The sequence below is a fragment of the Artemia franciscana genome, chromosome 10 (genome assembly GCF_032884065.1).
Source record: "Artemia franciscana chromosome 10, ASM3288406v1, whole genome shotgun sequence".
In the NCBI taxonomy this organism is placed as follows: domain Eukaryota; kingdom Metazoa; phylum Arthropoda; class Branchiopoda; order Anostraca; family Artemiidae; genus Artemia; species Artemia franciscana.
In genome coordinates this window covers 50785362-50805509 of record NC_088872.1, presented here as the reverse complement: position 1 = coordinate 50805509, position 20148 = coordinate 50785362, and the positions used below count along the sequence as shown (strand labels likewise).

The window sequence follows — 20148 nt, the reverse complement described above, 5'->3', positions numbered from 1 at the left end:
AGATTATTGCAGACAATTCTGCCACAAAAATTCTCTTTAGCATATTTGTTTTGAGCAAGACTGTAATTTCTGATCGTTTTTCAAATCATGTTGGATAACCCCCTCTGTGGACATTTTTTCACGAAAATCTCCCACCACTAGTAGGAACTTGCTCCCGAGGTAAATTTTCCTTGGCTATTTTCTCTTGCGGACTCCCCCCTCCCATGGAAAATTTTCCTCCGTGATACCTCCATACATTGAATTTAAACAGCATGGACAAAGTAAGGTGAAGGAATTCTGGGAAGTTCGCCTAGTCTTAAATTTCCCCTGGAAAACTCACCCTGGAAACTTCCCTCCCCATGGAAAATTTTCAATTTAGTAAATCATGCCAAGCAGAAATCCTCCTCCAAAATAGACTTCCCAATAACTAGCACTATACACAAACTATAGGAAAGTTTCATGACTTACAGCCCTTTCCTCAAGAACAATGGGGGTCAGTTTATCCTCAAAGGCATAGCTTTAGGTCCTTTAAACTATGCTGAATAAAATGGCCATCTCTAAATTTAGATCGGATGACTGGGAAAAAAGAGGCATGGGAGGGGGCTAGCTACCCTCCAATCTCTGGTTATTAAATAAAAAACACGTTTTTCAATATAAAGTAAGGAGCAACATTAAAAGATAAAGCGAAAAGAAATTATTGCGTATATAAGGGGGTTCGTTCCCTCCTCAATACCTCGCTCTTTACGCTAAAGTATAGTAATTTCAAAAGAACTATTTATTCTAATTAAACGGCCTTTGTGATTCAGGGGTCATTTAAAAAAAAAATGGAACAAATTTCGAACTTTAGTGTAAAGAGCAAGGTATTGACGAAGGCGCGAACCCCCTTATATACGTAATAAAAATATAAAGATATAGAAGTTCGTTACGTAATTTGATTAGTAAGTCAATTATAATTATTACTAATAAAAACGCTCGTAAATAAAATTAAAAGTTCTAGCGGTTTTTTTAAGTAATCAAACAAATTGATCAGTAACTAGGCAATAATTATTACTAATAAAAACGCTCGTAAATAAAATTAAAAGTTCTAGCGGTTTTTTAAAGTAATCAAACAAATTGATCAGTAACTAGGCCCCCTCCCCCGCCCCTTTTCCCAGAATCGTCCGATCAAAACTTTGAGAAAGCCATTTGGCCAAAAAAGTAAATTTAATATACAAATTTCGTTTTAATTATTCATGTACGGTGAGCCAAAGTCAAAACTTACATTAATTAGAAAAAGGTTCAGAGATTAAATAAAAAACAAGCTTTTTTTAACCGAAAGTAAAGAGCAACATTAAACTTTAATCGAACAGAAAGTATTCCGTATATGAAAGAGGCTGTCCCCTCCTCAATTCCCTTCTCTTTACGATAAAGTTTGACTCTTTCTCACAACTTTACTTTTTAAAACAGTAAAGCACTTCAGTGTTTTAGTGTTTTATTTAACTTCTATATTTGTATGTTTAATATAAGGGGGTTCGCCCTCTAGTCAATGCCTCTCTCTATACACTAAAGTTCGAATTTTGTTCCAATTTTTTAAGAATGATCCCTCAGTCCCAAAGGCCGTGTAATTAGAATAAATAGCTCTTTTGAATTACAAAAAATACTTTAGCGTAAAGAGCAAGGTATTGAAGAGGGGACGAACCCCCTCATATATGTAATACTTTCTGTTCGCATTATCTTTTCATGTTGCGCCTTACTTTCAGTTGAAAAACTTATTTTTTATTTAATTTCTGAATGTTTTTGAACTAATGCAGGTTTTTATTTTGGCTCACTGTACATGAATAATTAAAACGAGATTCGTATATTAAATTTACTTTTTTGGCCAAATGGCTTTTCAATTTGCTGTTTTTTGACCAAATGGCTTTTCAATTTGCTGTTCACTAGTTATTGTTCAATTTGTATGATTACTTAAAAATGCTACTAGAACTTTTAATTTTATTTGTTAACGTTTTTATTAGTTACAAATATACGTAACTTACAAATTAACGTACATAACGAACATCTATATTCGTTACGTATATGGGGGGGGGGAGGTCCGCCCCCTTGTCAATACTTCGCTCTTTACACTATAGTTTAAATTTTGTTCCAATTCTTTTAGAAGGATCCCTGAATCACAAAGGCCGTTTAATTAGAATAAACAGCTCTTTTAAAATTACTAAAAATACTTTAGCGTAAAGAGCGAGGTATTGAGCAGGGGACGAACCCCCTCGTATATGTAATAATTTCTGTTCATTTTAAGTTTTATGTTGCTCCTTACTGTGAGTTAAAAACTTATTCTTTTATTTAATTTCTCGTTTTTTTTTTAAATAACGCTGGAAAATCCAGCACTCCCTTCATGGAAATTATCTTCCCCGACGATAAACTCTTCCATGGAAAGATCATCTCACGTAAACCCCTCCCCGGATCCCCTACCACCTGAAAAAAATCTCCCTTAAAGCGTCAGTATATTTCCCAATAACTAATACTATTTATAAACATTGGGCTAAGTTCATAACTTTCTGTCCTTCCCCTGGGGACTGTGGGAGATTAGGTCGTCCTCAAAGACATAGTTATTAGATATTTCGATTATGTTGAACAAAATGGCTATCTCAAAAATTTGATCCAGTGACTTTGGAAAAACTGAGCGTGGGAGGGGCCTACTTGCCCTCTGATTTGTCTGGTCACTTAAAAAGGGCACAAGAACATTTAATTTCCGTTAAAATGAAACCTCTTGCAACATTCTAGGGCCACTTTATTGATACAATCATCCCTATAAAAAAAAACAACAAAAAACATAAACAAATAAACACGCATCTGTGATTTTCTTCTTGCAAAAAAAATTACATTCTAATGGTGTAATTTTCACTAAGACTGTATCACTCTTTGGCAATGTTTCCCCTTTTTTGAAAGTAAGGCTAGTTTACGCAGGCTCGTAAAGATTAAACTTGATGAAACTTATAATTTTTTAAATAAGCGTAAAATTCTGATTCTTTTGATGTATATATTGGTATCAAATTTCAGTTTTTTTTTTAGTTTCGGGTACTATTGAGCCTGGTCGCTCCTTACTACAGTTCGTTACCACGAAATGTTTGACTTGCAAAGGGTACGAGAACATCTGACTTCCAATCAATTGATCCTTCTCCCGATCTTCTAGGTTAGCTGGTTTGATATGAACTTCCCTGGGGGAAAAATTAACACCCATCCGTGATCTTTCTTTTGCCATAAAAATGCGAAATTCCACATCTTTGTATACATGAGCTTGAAGCCACTATATTAGGGTCGTCTGATATGCTGAATCTGATGATGTCTCATTTCATTAAGATTGCTTGTTGTTTATGGGTTTTTTTCCCCTTAAAAAATCTGCCATACTTATTCAAGACTGTATGGTTTGATGAGTAACATTAAACTTAATGAACTTGGTACATTTTGAATCAACATAAAAGTTTGATCCTGTTGATGTACCTGTTGTTATTAAAACTGTATTTTCAAGAGTTTCAGTTACTATTAAGACGTTTCACTCTTTACTTACAGTTCATTACCTCGAACTGTTTGACACAATTAATTGCCAGATGTCTGCTATAAAATAGCACATCCAAAAAGCCAAAAAGTTGCCGAAGGCCTGATGTTTCGATCGAGAATGCGCCGCAATCCAAAAAAAAATACTTAAAAATATGTGCTGACCTGATTAAGTTCAATGGGTGCCCACATAAATAATGCGGCAAAAATAGTAAAAATTATGTTCCATCTGGCGTCACTAAGTAGACTAGTAGATGATGCACAAATAAGCAGTGTATGTAGAAGTCCTGGGTAGGCTAGCAAATATGTTTGCCAGATAATCGTGACGAGCGATTGAGCAGGTTTTTCCATATCTTCGAACGTTTGTCTTTAATATTACGTGATCTTTCCCAGTCATTTTTTGTCTCCGCATAATTTTGTCCGGATCTTGGAAGATTTTTGATTTGTCTATTATTGCGCAACAATAGACATATGACTAAAAGAACACACAAACAGATAATTTTAAATTCGTTTAGAGTAAATAAATAAGAAGTGTTCTTAGTAAATTAGTAAATATAAAATTAATCGAGTAAATAGTTAATTTGTTTAGAGTAAATAAATAAGAAGTGTTCTTATAAGAAATAATTCGTTTAGAGTAAATAAATAAGAAGTGTTCTTATTAAAAAAGTAAAAAATAATTAATCGAGTAAATAAATATTTCGTTTAGAGTAAATAAATAAGAAGTGTTCTCATTAAATAAGTAAATAAATAATTAGACGAGTAAATAAATAATTCGCTTAGAGTAAATAAATAAGAAGTGTTCTTAAATAAATAATTCGTTTAGAGTAAATAAATAAGAAGTGATATTATTAAATAATTAAATAAATAATTAATCAAGTAAATAAATAATTCGTTTAGAGTAAACAAATAAGAAGTGTTCTTATTAAATATGTAAATAAATAATTAATCGAGTGAATAAACAGTTCGCTTAGAATAAATAAATAAGAAGTGTTCTTATTAAATAAGTATATAAATAATTAATCGGGTAAATAAATAATTCGTTTAGAGTAAATAAATAAGAAGTGTTCCCACCAAAGAATAGAGTTCGGGGCAGGATTACAGTGCAGAATGCACAGTTGGAAGATCAGTGATCCTCAAGTAACCACATAGAAATAATTAGGTGATAGTAAAGTATTTCACTGCCAGAGTTCCAAGAGTGAAGAGCTAAACAAGTTTACAATTGAATCAGATATAGTCCTTGCTGAAATTTGACGAACTTTCGTGAAAAACCAAGCGCATTTTATGAACGTGAGCACTTTGGGGTGGCAAATTGGAACATTTTGTTGTTGAACTTTGTTACCTGAAGTGTTCCCCCCTCGCGACTGCAGATCGTAAAATGGAAAAATACAAACCGTTTGATATTGTCCTAGCTTCACTTCAGGGATACCCCTTATGGCCATCAGTAGTTATTAAAATCATCAAAGACCAGAAAAATCAAGCTAGATATCTAGTCTTTTGCTATGCTACCCACTCTGAGCATAATGTAGCTGAATCACATATCCGCAACTGGAATGACCGCTTTAAGGTTAATGTCACCGTTTCTTTAGGACAGCCTCGTAGATGACAACGTCACAGTCCATAAACTGCAATATAACCACCCGTTCAGTCAAAAGTAACAACCGGTCACATCATATAAAAAACCTTCGTCTTCAGAGGCAATAAAAACGGGGATAATGAGCAATGACACATCAAATGCGCTGGCAAAGCACAAGTTTCGAGCAGATATAAAAATATATCAATAAAGCGAGATTTTTCTTGTAAAAAGCAAAGGAAAAAAGCTCGCCCATCGTTCCAGTTTTTGATGGGGACTGAGGGTGAATACGGCTAAATTTTGAATTCACTTTCCACGAAAAAGCAACCAATGCAAGTAGGGAATCATAAAAAAGGAATCGTTCAGAAGCCATAAGTAGGGAGCAAGAAGAAACAAGTAGGGAATCGTTCAAAAGCCATAAAAAGCAACATAATGCCGTATAAACATTTCAATAAAATACAAGATCTGGGAAATCCTTTTCCAATTAATGTCATCGACTTTGAATTTCACTGGGGGGGGGGATCAGTAACAGAAAATTGAAAACACTTGTATCTTAATCGCTTAAATTTTTCGATACTTGCAAATGTATATGAAGAGAATAATAAACAAAAAAGCAACCAGTGAACTTGGAAGCATACTATTAGCGTCCATGGTGTTTTGTGTTAGGTGCAGAGTTACTATCCGGTGAAAGAACAATCACTAGATTCTTGAAAAAAATTATTAAATCAGCACGTAAATCATTAGAATATTGACTAGAAACCATTAGAATTATAATACTCTTTATCAATGTAATTGATAATTGTTGTTTCTTTACCATTTTCTATTCAAGTGCACCAATAGGAATGGGTTAAATTACCTCCCCCCCCCAGATATGGAAAAATACCTTTAGGTTGATGTTTTGGTTTTCCTCAAGTGAAAATTACCCTTGAAATTTCGAAAAATGTCTTTTTGCATCTTTATGGAGAGAATAGAACAAATCCTTGCTTCCTCCCTGCATGTTCCTGATTTGGTACCCTTCGCTTATACCCCTATCACCCGAAATCGGTTATCGGTGATCTAATTGAAATATTTGCTTTCCATTTTTAATTTTGTTGCTTATCGATTCAAAACTCGTTTTTCCAAAAAAAATATAGAAACTATTTTCCTTTACTGTAGTTGAGCTAGTAAAATTCCTGAAAATACAATTTCTACCCGTGCCGCCAGATGCACCCAGGGCATCCATGGGACTTCGCCAATCTCTTCTGAATGGAGCAGCTCCGTATATGTCTTCCCAATCGGGTTGAAGAGAAGCATGGATGCTGCGCAGATCAGACTGGTATGTTTGATGCAAAGTGTTCCGAGGTCTTCCCCGCCTTCGACTTCCGTTTTTGCGCCAATGTAAAGTGGCTATTTGGATCTGGGTGTCCTGCGCTCGAAGAACATGGCCCAAGTATTTCCACCTCCTAGCTCTAATTATATCTGTCACCAGAGGCTGGTTGACAAATTTGCGGACTTTTTCATTTGTGATTTTGTCTGACCATTGAATATTAAAAATTCTTAGACAATTATTCTCGAATGCAAGGGTTCTCTTCTCCTGTTGTTGGTTCAAACTTTAGATTTCGGCTGCCTAAAGGAGGGCTGGAATGACGTTGCTGTTGAACAGGTGTAACTTAAGCCTGGTCGAGTAATTTTTCGGCTTCCATGTGCGCTTGAGCCTATTGAAGGTAGCGTTCGCCTGACCTATTCTGGTCATTATTTGTTTGTATGTTGATCCCGTATTCTCCACTATGTTTCCAAGGTACCTGAATTCCACGACTTTTTGATTTCCTCATATCCACATCTGATAAGAAGTGGGAAATCAGTAGTCACCATTGTTTTGGTTTTGCTCGAATTTATTCTGGAGCCAAGTTGGTTTGCTTTTTCGCTGACCTTGTTTAGAAGCTCTTGCAGACATTGCTGGCACGACTGTAGCATTGTAATGTCATCTGCAGAGTCTAGGTCATCAACTATCACTTCGGCAGAAAGTATGATACCATTAGCCGTGGAGTTATGGAGAATGAAGTCAATGATTCTGAAGAAAAGTAACGGCGACAGTACATACCCTTGTTGGAAGCCAGATAGAATTCAAAAGTGTCGGGTTTGGCCTTCGGGTGTATTGATGCAGGACTCGCTGTCCTCGTAAAGATCTATGATAATTGTGATTATTTTACTTGGGATCTCTTAAAAAAGAAGGATATTCCACAGACTTGCCCGATCTTCAGAGTTGAAGGCCTTTTCAAAGTCTATAACAATCATGTAAAGCTTTAAGCGCCATTGGTGACTTTCTTCAATGATGACTTGCAAAGTAAAAGTAAGATCAGCCCAAGAACGGTTCGGGCGGAATCCATATTGTTCGTCCCTTAGGTTCTTTTCGAGCTCATTTTGGATTCTCTTCAGAATGCCGTGACACAGTAGTTTACTGGGGACCGAAAGCAAGCTTATTCCTCGCCAGTATCCTGGGACTTGGCATCACTCCTATTGAACAGGTATATTAGTATGCTGTGCTTCCAATCAACTGGTACCTTTTCCTTTTCCCATGTTGTAACGAAGAAGACGGTCCCTAGTGTTAATAGTGCTGCAACTGAGACCTTTATCATCTCTGCTGATATACGGTCTTCTCATGAAGATTTGCCATTCTTCAATGTCCTGGAAGCTGCTTGAATCTCTGCAGCATACGGCGGCTCCGCACTAATGTTTAGGAAAAAGGATGGCGTTGCGGGGATGTCGGTTGGCTCATCGGGTAGTGGCCTATTGAGGAGTCTTTCAAAGTGAGATGCCCATAACTCAGTCACTGCTGCTAGTTTAGTTACGAGTACACCAGATGGTTCTTGATCTGGGCTTCCCACAATTCTTCTTGGTCTGGATTTTCTGGCACGGAAGGTGACTCTGTTAAAAATCTGTTAAAAAGTTTGATCACGAAGTTTGGTTTTTACTGCGTTATGAAGTATGAGTCAAAAGGTGGGTTTGGATAGAGTGCTTGTTTAACATTTTTCTTCAGTTTAACCTTAAATTTGGCAATCATCAGGCTGCGATCTGACCCTACATCAGCTCCTCTATGTGAGCGTACGTCCATGAGGCTAGTGCGCCATTTGCGATTCACTAGGCAGTGATCGATCTGATTTCTGGTTACGCCATCTGCAGAGGTCCGGGAATATTTGTGGATATCAGGGTGTTGGAACAAACTCCCACCAATAACTATGTCATTCGAGAGCGCAAAATCGATTCGAAGCTCACTATTTTCGTTCCGATTAAGGAGGCCTGGCAACCTATAGACTGGGGGCGAAATTCGCGACCGTAACCAATTTTTGCGTTGAAATCACCGACAAAACAAGCTATGTCATGTCTAAGTATGTCACTGGCAACTGATTGCGGGATTATTTTAAATTCTCCCGTTGCATCATCGCTTGCTTGTTTGTGGGTGTGTAACAGACCACCACAGACGGTTTTGCATGCTGGCTGGCAAACCAAGCGGAAAGAATTCTGGATGAAACTGGCTGCCACTTTAAAAGTGATAGACTGGTTTTTCTCGTCATCATATGTTCCATCCTTGACTCTGGTCCGCTGAATATGACGCTGTTTCCACTTTGCAACTTTTCGAGGCCTGAACCAGGCCATAGTACCTCGTATAGGGCGATGATGTCTAGATCGTACTGGCTCATTTCTTTCTAAATTTGTTCTGTCATGGACAACTGTTACATTGTTTGGACGTTCCAGAATCCAAATTTGAAGAAATTTTTTGCTGTCAAAAATCGTGTGGGGGTCATTCTTTAAGAATGACCGCTGAATCACAAAGGCCGTATAATAAATAGCTGAAATTACTAAAAATACTTTAGCGTAAAGAGCGAGGTATTTGGAGGAGGTGAACCCCTCATATGCGTAATAATTTCTTTTCGTTCCAATTTTTAATGCTACTCCTTACTTTCAGTTGAAAAATCTTCTTCATATTTATTTTTTCATTGTTTTTTTTAAATAATGCTAGAAAATCATGCGCTCCGTTCATGGAAATTTTCTTCCCCATGACAAATTCCTCCGTGGAAAAGTTCCCCCAACATATCTCCCTCTTCTCAACCCCCAACCAAAAACTCCCCCAGAAAACGTCTGTACACTTCCCAATAACCATTACTATATATAAGCACTGATCAAAGTTTGTAACTTGCAGCCCCTTCCAATGGGACTGTGGGAGAGTAAGTCGTCCCCAAAGACATAGTTATAAGGTTTTTAGACTATGCTGAATAAAAAGGCTATCTCAGAATTTTGATCCAGTGACTTTGGGAAAATAATTGGCGCGGGAGGGGGCCAAGGTGCCGTCCAATTTTTTCGGTCACTTAAAAATGGCACTAGAACTTTTCATTTCCGTTAGAATGAGCCCTCTCGCAACATTTTAGGACCACTGGGTCGATACGATCACCTCTGGGGAAAAAAAAAACAAATTACACGCATCCGTGATCTGCCTTCTGGCAAAAAAATTCAAAATTTTACATTTTCGTAGATAGGAGCTTGAAACTTCTACAGGAGGGTTTTCAGATACGCTGAATGTGATGGTGTGATTTTTGTTAAGATTCTGTGACTTTTAGGGGTGCGTCCCCCATTTTCTAAAATGAGGCAAATATTTTTGGGCTCGTAACTTTTGATTGGTAAGACTAAACTTGATGAAACTTGTATATTTAAAATAAGCATTAAAATGCAATTCCTTTGATGTATCTTTTGGTATCAAAATTCCGTTTTTTAAAGTTTTGGTTACTATTGAGCTAGGTCGCTTTTTACTACAGTTCGTTACCACGATCTGTTTGACTTAGACAGCGCTATTGCGCTGCCTATGATTTTTGTTTTGGCTTTATGTGGCCCGTCGGTATCAATGTTATATGTTAATATAAATCGGCAGGTCCCAAAATAATTCAATTTAATAAAAAATCAAATACAAAATTTCAATAAATCAGTTATATTGAAAAATTAGTACAACAAATTAAATCTTACTGAGTCAAAATCTATTCAAAATTACGAGCAAATGAATAGCACGATACCCAGGGTTATTAGAATAGAGCTTGGTTCAATTATGATATTGAGCATCCTGTGCTGGGCTGGGGGAAGGGGAAGGGAAGGAAGGGGATGGCATTAGCGGCGGATTTGGCTGAAAAAAAGCTGAGCATATACGACATTCACCTTCATCCACCCGTAAGCTTGCTTATGCTGTACTACTGTCGTCTGCAGCATTGCAGACTTGTCTAATATGTGTCTATTGTTTATAATGCATTGCATAATGATTTAAATTCACCAAGTACCGTGTTTATTAGATAGTTACTTTTCTTCACTACCACTTGAATAGCACCTACTTCAGTAGCACCCCCTATTGCCCCCCCAATAAAAATACTATAGCAACGCCCTTGACCCCCCCCCTCCAGTATCTTGAAAAATTACGCCACTGGCTATTTTCCCTTTGAACATGTGATTTTGCAAAAAGCCTGTGGCTATAACTTGCATCTAAGGACAGGAAACTTATATAATTGGATTCAATTGTCTCAGGTCAATCCATTCACACAGCCAGAATTATGAAACTAGTTAGACCTTTTATTTGAGAAAGATCCAAATTTCCTGAATAAATTGTCCTTTTGTCGACAATCCCAAACCAATTTTCAATCGATTTTGAATTGGGATAACGGACAAAACTGCATCTCAGCCTTGGAATGATAGTAGGCTGTGATATATTCGACAACCATCGGAGAGCAGTGAACTTGCATACCAAAATATATTCTATGACCAAACTGGCAATACAAAACATATGACAGATAGAAAAGGTACTTATCTCTTATACCCACCACACTCAAGAAGTGAAGTTAGATTAATCCTAATGAAATATACCTAAGATTATTGAAAATAAAATACTTTAGTAACAAAATTATGGAAACTACAACAGAGAATTATGGACACAATATTAAATGGTTCGAACCTAACCAAACCAAACCTAAATACCAACTAAAATGTTCAGTTAAAAATATAACTACATTGTAGTTCATATCTCTCACGCTAAGCTGAATATCACCGAGTACTGATACAGAAAGAACCCGGTTCTGTCTGACCAAGAAATTGAGTTTGGTGGGTATAGGAGATTAGCACCATAATTATAATTAAAAACAGAGATAATAACCGAGAAAATGAAAAAAAAAATATCAGCCAGTGGACAGAAAAGAAGTGAAACAGGAGTGTTTTCTTTTCTACTCTGTTTGAGTTTATTTCAATTGGTCAGTTTTTTTTTACGGCTTGGCACCTTGTCGAAATATCTGCTTCTGTCCTTTTCGCTTCTTTTCTGTCCACTCGCTGATTTTGCCCTCGTTTTCTCGGTTGTTATTTTTTTTATATTTGAATTTTTTTTTCTATTTGTCATATGTAGCTTACATATCAAAATTGAACACGGAGCAAATACTTTAGCCCGAACGTTTTATTTCCACATCTCCATGTTTGTTTTATATTTCGTGATTCTGTCCAGGTAATTTTTAACTACCCCCGCCCTGCTGTGGTGGTTGTGGCCTCTCTTGCGGCGGGGCAAAAATTTGAACAGTAACACCCCTCTCTCCCAAAAATTTTCAGGCCAAATTTTGACAAATATTTCGGTACTTGTGTATTATACGGCAAACACTTAAATGCTTCTTTTATTTCGAACCTGTTCCTTTGATGCTCAATCCTAATGAAATATCAAAAATATGAAAAAAATAATAATACTTTAGAAACAAATTTTGGCTTTACATTTGCACATTGGGGGGTGGGGTAAGGTATAGCGGGTCTGCATGCAAAATGTGTTAGGTGCAATTATTCTGCACATTACGAAGCAATAATTATTTTTTGCTTCAAACTGTCCAAATACTTTACCTCCACCCCTAATGTGCAAATATATAGCCCAAATTATTTATTTCTCATCTATTCTGTCACATGAGTCTTGTTTTAGGCTAAGCCAAAGGAAACTAACGAACAAACCGGTTTATTTTCGAGTTTTTCACAGCGGAAAATTGAATATTTGCTGTATCAAACAGTTCGTGGTAACGAACTGTAGTAAGGAGCGACCCGGCTCAATAGTAACCAAAACCCTAAAAAATGGAATTTTGGTACCAATAGCTACATCAAAAGAATCGAATTTTAATGCTGATTTTAAATATATAAGTTTCATCAAGTTTAGTCTTACCCATCAAAAGTTACGAGCCTGAGAAAATTTGCGTTATTTTAGAAAATAGGGGGAAACACCCCCTAAAAGTCATGGAATCTTAACGAAAATCACACCATCAGATTCAGCGTATCAGAGAAGTTTCCTATCTACAAAAATGTGGAATTTTATATTTTTTGCCAGAAGGCAGATCACGGATGCGTGTTTATATGTTTTTTTTTCCAGGGGTGATCGTATCGACCCAGTTGTCCTAGAATGTTGCGAGAGGGCTCATTCGAACGGAAATGAAAAGTTCTAGTGCCCTTTTTAAGTGACCAAGAAAATTGGAGGGCACCTAGGCCCCCTCCCACGCTAATTATTTTCCCAAAGTCAACGGATCAAAAAATGGCTGAGATAGCCATTTTATTCAGCGTAGTCGAAAAACCTTATAACTATGTCTTTGGGGACGACTTACTCCCCCACAGTCCCCGTGGGAGGGGTTACTAGTTCAAAACTTTGACTAGTGCTTACATATAGTAATGGTTTTTGGGAAGTGCACAGGCGTTTTCAGGAGGATTTTTTGGTTGGAGGCAGGGGTTGAGAAGAGGGGGATATGCTGGGGGAACTTTCCATCGAGGAATTTGTCATGGGGGAAGAAAATTTCCGTGAAGGGAGCGAAGGATTCACTAGTATTACTTAAAAAAAACAATGAAAAAACAAATATGAAAAAGTTTTTTTTCAGCTGGAAGTAAGCAGCAGCATTAAAACTTAAAACGAACAGAAATTATTACCCATATGAGAGGCTCACCTCCTCCTAATATCTCGCTCTTTACGCTAAAGTATTTTTAGTAATTTCAACTATTTATTCTGCGGCTTTTGCGATTCAGGTGTCATTCTTAATGAATTGGGACAAAATTTAAGCTTTAGTGTAAAGAGCGAGGTACTGACGAGGGGGCGAGCCCCCTCATATATGTAATAAAAACATGAGAATACAAAAAGTTCTTTACGTAAGCTAATTTATAAGTTACGTATATCTTTTACTTATAAAAAGATTCGTAAAAAATTAAAAGTTCTAGTTGCCTTTTTAATTAACCGAAAATCAGAGGGCAACTAGGCTTCCTCCCCCGCTCTTTTTTTTCTCAAAATCATCCGATCAAAATTATGAGAAAGCTATTTAGCCAAAAAAAAATAAATATACAAATTTCGTTTTAATTATTCCTCTGTAGAGAGCCAAAATCAAAACATTCATTGATTCAAAAACGTTCAGAAATTAAATAATAAAAAAAGGTTTTTTAAATGAAATTAAGGAGCGACATTAAAACTTAAAACGAACAGAAATTACAAACAGAAAGAGTCAAACTTTAGCGTATAGAGTGGGGATAGTATGCCCACTATATCCCCTAAAACCATCTCTGCATAACCCTTAACCCGAACGTTTTCATCCCGCATGTCCGAGTTTGTTTATATTACGTGATTTTATTCATGCAATTTTTTGTCTCCGCATAATTGTCCTGTTCATAAAGGTAATCTCTAATCTGGAAAAAGTCGTTTTACTAAGAAAGATGCGTCGTTCGATTACGCGAAGATTGACGTCGTGTTGTAGCTCATGACCAAGGATTGGAGCTCTAAAAACAGAGGAGTATTATATCATCAGTAATGGAACAGTTCTCGAACTGATTACCCGAAGGGAAAGGGTGTCTGCCTTTCTTCCAATGGAGTTGTGTAAAGGAATATTCAATGTTTTCTAATAATTTTTTGCAGAGGATTCTTATTTTGGATACTGTGCCATGGAACCTGGGTTTGTTTTTTCTGTATGATATAGGCGCAGTGTATTTTTTACTAAAGTATTTTAATTTTGTTACTAAAGTATTACAGGTTCATCATATTTGGTATATTCATTAGGATTAACTTCATTTAGGATAACACAAAGGCGCATATTGCCTAATGGTCCGATGATCTTTCCCTTTAAGCAATCTCCCAATAACCCAAAGTTTGACTCCCAGAGTTTGACTCCCAAGAATCAAACTTTAGCGTAAAGAGCTGAGGAGAGAACAGTCCCTTTCATATACAGATTATTTTCTGTTCGTTTTAAGTTTTAATGGCGCTCCTTACTTTTAGTTGAAAAACTTTGTTTATTTAATTCCGAATGTTATTTAATTAATGTTTTGATTTTGGCTCACCGCACATGAATAATTAAAACGAAATTTGAATATTTTTTTTTTTGCCTAAATGGCTTTCTCATAGTTTAGATCGGACGATTTGAGAAAATAGGAGTGGGGGAGGAGCCCTAGTTGCCCTCCAATCTTTGGCTACTTAAAAAAGCAACTAAACTTTTTATTTTTTTACGATCGTTTTTATTAGTTAGAAAAATATGGAACCTACGAATTAACTTACGCAACGAACTTCTATATTCGTAGGTTTTTATTACGTATATGAGGGGGTTCGCCCCTCGTCAATACCTTGCTCTATACACTAAAGCTTTGATTTTGTTCCAATTCTTTAAGTATGGCCCCTGAATCACAAAGGCCGTAGAATAAATAGTTGAAATTACTCAAAATACTTTAGCGTAAAGACCGAAGCATTGAGGGGAAACGAACCTTCTCATGTGCTAATAATTTCTGTTTGTTTTAAGTTTAATGCTGCTCTTTACTTTCAGCCGAAAAACTTTTTATTTATTTTCTCATTGTTTTTTAAATAATGCTTGAAAATTCTGAGCCCCATTCATGGAAACTCTCTTCCCCCGTGATACATCCCTCCAAGAAAGATCCTCCCACATGATCCCCTCCCCCCGACCCCCTCCTCAAATCGAAAAAGTCCCTAGAAACGATTGAATAATTCCCAATAACCATTACTAAATGTAAACAATGGTCAAAATTTGTTAATCCCTCCCCCGGGGACTTTGGGGGATTAAGTTGTCCCCAAAGACATAGTTATTATGTTTTTCGACTGTGCTGAACATAATGGCTATCTTGAAATTTTGATCCGGGGACAAAAAATGAGCGTGCGAGGGGGCATAGGTGCCCTCCAATTTTTGGTCACTTGAGAAGGGCACTAGAAGTTTTAATATTCGTTAGATTTAGCCCTCTCGCGACATTCTAGGACCACTGGGTCGATATGATCACCATCAGATTCAGCGTACCAGAGAACCCTTCTGTAGAGTAGGGTTCTCTGGTACGCTGAATCTGATGGTGTGATTTTTGTTAAGATTCTATGACTTTTGGGGGATGTTTCCCCTATTTTCTAAAATAAGGCAAATTTTCTCAGGCTCGTAACTTTTGATGTGTAAAATTAAACCTTATGAAACTTATATGTTTAAAATCAGCATAAAAATATTATTCTTTTGATGTATCTATTTGTGTCAAAATTCCGTTTCTTAGAGTTTCGGTTACTATTGAGCCGGGTCGCTTCTTACTACAGTTCGTTACCACGAACTGTTTGATACCGTGCTGAATTCTTGGTATTTTCGCTTTTTTAAATGTTTCTTTTAACCAGCTCCAAAAAAGAATTTTTTTTTTGTGCTAAAAATTATGAGTGGAATTAGTCGCAACTTAAACAAAATATGTATATTTTTTCACAATTTAGAACTTTAATACTTTAAATTTCCCCTAATACCCTAAATAACCATAATACCCCTTTAAATACCCGTAAGTGTAACCAACTTATGCTCTTTTTCTATTGTTATCAGTTTTATTATGCTGCACTATGAGGACAAGTTTTGCTTGTGAAGGGAATTATGGATATATAAATGATATTCAGTATAGCCCCCCCCCCCTCTGATAATGTATACCCCTCATGCCCAAATTTAAACAAGAAAAACTTTTTTGTAATTTTTACAGAATTATTTTTTTTAACAAAGATACAAAGGGGAAGGTAATTTAAAATTCTTGGAGTCAGTTTTCCCTTCCAATAGTCATCCCCGGAGATTTTAAATTAATTTAAGGTTTCTGCCGCAATGATGCAAAGAATTTTTCAGATATTCTGGATATTCTTTGTCAGACAATGCCCAATGGATAAGTCAATAAATATAACTTCATTTTTCGAATAGTTTCAAATTTAAAATGAGGTCGCTATTTAAATATGGGGAATATGTCACAATATAATGCAGCACAATCTGTGGTAATACTTTGACTTATCCTTTACCTTTACTTATCCTTTTACTTTGACTTATACTAATATACTAATTATACTAATACTTTATACTAATATACTAATATTATACTAATATTATAAACTAGTATTTTACTAATTATACTTAGTATTTATATTTAGTATTTATTATTAGTATTATACTAATAATATAGTTATTATACTATAACTTTATACTAATATTATACTAATACTTTGACTTATCCTTTTTATCCTTTACAGTGCTATTGTGCTGCTATTTTTGTTTCGGCAAAAATATAAATCGGCTAGTCCCCAAACAATTCAATTTAATAAAAAATCAAATATAAATTTCAATAAATCAGGTATATAAAAAAAATTAGCACAACAAATTAAATCTTAAAGAGTGAAAATCAATTCATAATTACGATCAAATGAATAGCATGATACCCGGGGTTACTAGAATGAGCTTGGTTCAATTATGAGATTGAGCATCCTGTGCCTGGGGTAGGAGTTGGGGGAAGTGGAGGGGCATATGTATTGTGACGTTAGTGGTGGATTTGGCTTAAAAAAAGCTGAGCATATACGGCATTGCTTATGCTATACTACAATATACTACTTGCTTATGCTATATACAATATACATGCTTATGCTTATGCTTAATATACAAGCTTGCTTATGCTATACTACTGTCATTTGCGGCAGCTCATTTTTTATTTTTAAAAAAAGCTATTTTAGTAAAAACCAAGCACCAGTACTTATATTTATGGTTGTTTAATGTGCGTTTATTGTTTATAATGCATTGCGTAATGTTTTAACTCCACCAAGTAGCGTGTTTGTTAGATAGTTACTTTTCTTCACTACCACTTGAATAGCACCTACTTCAATAACACCCCCTATTTTTTCAATTGTTTATAGAGGGGCTAAGCTATGGAATAAGCTTGTTCCAAGTATCAAGGAATTGCCCATTAATCAGTTTAAAGCCGTGCTGCGTGTGGGGTTTCTTGGTAGGTATACCTTTGAATTAGATTGAGATTGATTGATTTAATATTGGAAATAATTGTTTTTTTTCTTTTCTTTTTTTGCTTCGGGATCATGATATTATGTTGTTTGATTGTGTATGAATTATTTATGTAATTTTTTTTCTCGGTACACGGTTTCACCTTTCTGCTCATTTTAGATTAACTCATTGTTTTTTTTTTTTTTTGTTTTTTTTCTCTTCTATTTTTTGTTCTTTTTTGTTAGTAACACACCCTCGCAAGCAACGCTTTTGGTGTGCTACCGATTGATTTTGTCTGTGTTATTTCTTTTGGTTAATAAATTAATACTACTACTACTACTATTGCTCCCATTAAAAATACTGTAGCTACGCCCCTGCCCCCCGGGATTTTGACAAAATTAGCCACTGGCTATAACTATAGTTTAGCGACAAGACTGCGGCTATAACTTGCACCAAAAGAACTAGAAACTTACATAATTGGATTTACTAGTTTCAGGTCTATCCATTTACACAGCCAGAATTATGATACTAGTTAGACCTTTTATCAAACAGTTCGTGGTAACGAACTGTAGTAAGGAGCGACCCGGCTCAATAGTAACCAAAACTCTAAAAAATGGAATTTTGATATCAATAGCTACATCAAAAGAATTGCATTTTAATGCTGATTTTAAATATATAAGTTTAATCAAGTTTAGTCTTACCCATCAAAAGTTACGAGCCTGAGAAAAATTTGCCTTATTTTAGAAAATAGAGGAAAACAACCCCTAAACGTCTTAGAATCTTAACGAAAATCACACCATCAGATTCAGCGTATCAGAGAACTCTAATGGAGAAGTTTCAAGCTCCTATCTACAAAAATGTGGAATTTTGTATTTTTTACCAGAAGGCAGATCACGGTTGCGTGTTTATTTGTTTGTTTGTTTTTTGTTTTGTTTTTTCCAGGGGTGATCGTATCGACCCAGTGGTCTTAGAATCTTGCGAGAGGGCTCATTCTAACGGAAATGAAAACTTCTAGTGTCCTTTTTAAGTGACCAAAAAATTGGAGGGCACCTAGGCCCCCTCCCATGCTAATTATTTTCCCAAGGTCACCAGATCAAAATTCTGAGATTGCCATTTTATTCAGCGTAGTCAAAAAACCTTATAACTATGTCTTTGGGAACGACTTAATCCCCCGCAGTCCCCCTGGGAGGGCCCACAAGTTACAAACTTAGACCAGTGCTTGCATATAGTAGTGGTTATTTGGAACTGTACAAACGTTTTCAGGGGGATTTTTAGGTTGGGGGGTCGAGAAGAGGGGGATATGTTTGAGGAACTTTTATTTGGAAGAATTTGTCATGGGGGAAGAAAATTTTCATGAAGGGAGCGCAGGACTATCTAGCATTATTTAAAAAATACAATGAAAAAATAAATATGAAAAGTTTCTTCAACTGAAAGTAAGGAGAAGCATTAAAATTAAAAACGAACAGAAATTATTTCTGCATATGATGGGCTCACCTCCTCCTAATACCTCGCTCTTTTTTAAAGCTAGAGTATTTTAGTAATTTCAACTACTTATTCTACGGCTTTTGTGATTCAGGGGTCATTCTTGAGAAATTGGAACCAAATTTAAGCTCTAGTATAAAGAGCGAGGTTCTGACGAGGGGTGAACCCCTTCGTATACGTAATAAAAACATGAGAATACAGAAGTTCGCTAGATAAGCTTTTTAAGTTACATATATCATTTAATAATAAAAACATTCGTTAAAAAATTAAAAGTTCTAGTTGCCTTTTTAAGTAGCCAAAAATCGGAGGGCAACTAGACCTCCTCCTCCGCTCCTTTTTTTCTCAAAATCATTCAATTGAAACTATGAGAAAGCCATTTAGCAAAAAAAATAAATATGCAAATTTCGTTTTAATTATTCATCTGCGGAGAGCCAAAATCAAAACATGCATTGATTCAAAAACGTTCAGAAATTAAATAAAAAACCAAGTTTTTTTAACGGAAAGTAAGGAGCGACATTAAAACTTAAAACGAACAGAAATTATTTCGTATATGAAAGGAGATGCTTCCTCATCAACGCCCCGCTCTTTACGCTAAAGTTTTTTACAGTTTTAAAAAGTAGAGTTAAGAAAAAGAGTCAAACTTTTGCGTAAAGAGTGGTGCGTTGATGAGATGCGTTGATGAGGATGTCGCTCCTTACTTTCCGTTAAAAAAACTTGTTTTTTTATTTATTTGAGAAGGATCCAAATTTCCTGAATAAATTGTCCCTTTGTCGACGATCTTAAACCAATCAAACAGTTCGTGGTAACGAACTGTAGTAAGGAGCGACCCGGCTCAATAGTAAACGAAACTCTAAAAAACGGAATTTCGATGCTAAAAGATATATCAAAAGAATCGGATTTTTATGCTGATTTCAAATATATAAGTTTCATCAAGTTTAATTATTGTCATCAAAAGTTACGAGCCTGAGAAAATTTGCCTTATTTTGGAAAATAGGGGGTAACACCCCCTAAAAGTCATAGGATCTTAACGAAAATTACACCATCGCATTCAGCGTATCAGAGAACCCTATAGAAAAAATTTCAAGGTCCAATCTACAAAAATGTGGAATTTCGTATTTTTTGCCAGAAGACAAATCACGGGTGCGTGTTTATTTGTTTTTTGTTTTTTTTTTGTTTTTTTTTCCAGGGGTCATCGTATCGACCAAGTGGTCCTAGAGTGTTGCAAGAGGGCTCATTCTAACGGAAATGAAAAGTTCTAGTGCCCTTTTTAAGTGACCAAAAAAATTGGAGGGCACCTAGGCCCCCTCCCACGCTCATTTTTTTTTCCAAAGTCAA

The 20148-nt window shown here is 35.9% G+C and overlaps 1 protein-coding gene across 3 annotated transcripts in view; it reads left to right on the top strand.

The window, feature by feature from the left end:
- Window positions 1-20148, top strand: part of LOC136032330 (protein cycle-like) — a 158159-nt gene that overhangs the window by 27009 nt on the left and 111002 nt on the right. The window contains exon 1 of one of the 3 annotated variants that reach the window (XM_065712641.1): window positions 13880-14025. The exons of the other annotated variants lie outside the window; for them this stretch is intronic. Coding sequence (XP_065568713.1) covers window positions 14015-14025 — 11 coding nt within the window. The 5' untranslated portion in view covers window positions 13880-14014. Of the gene's footprint in view, window positions 1-13879; window positions 14026-20148 lie in introns of those variants that run through there. 3 annotated transcript variants of the gene reach the window in all.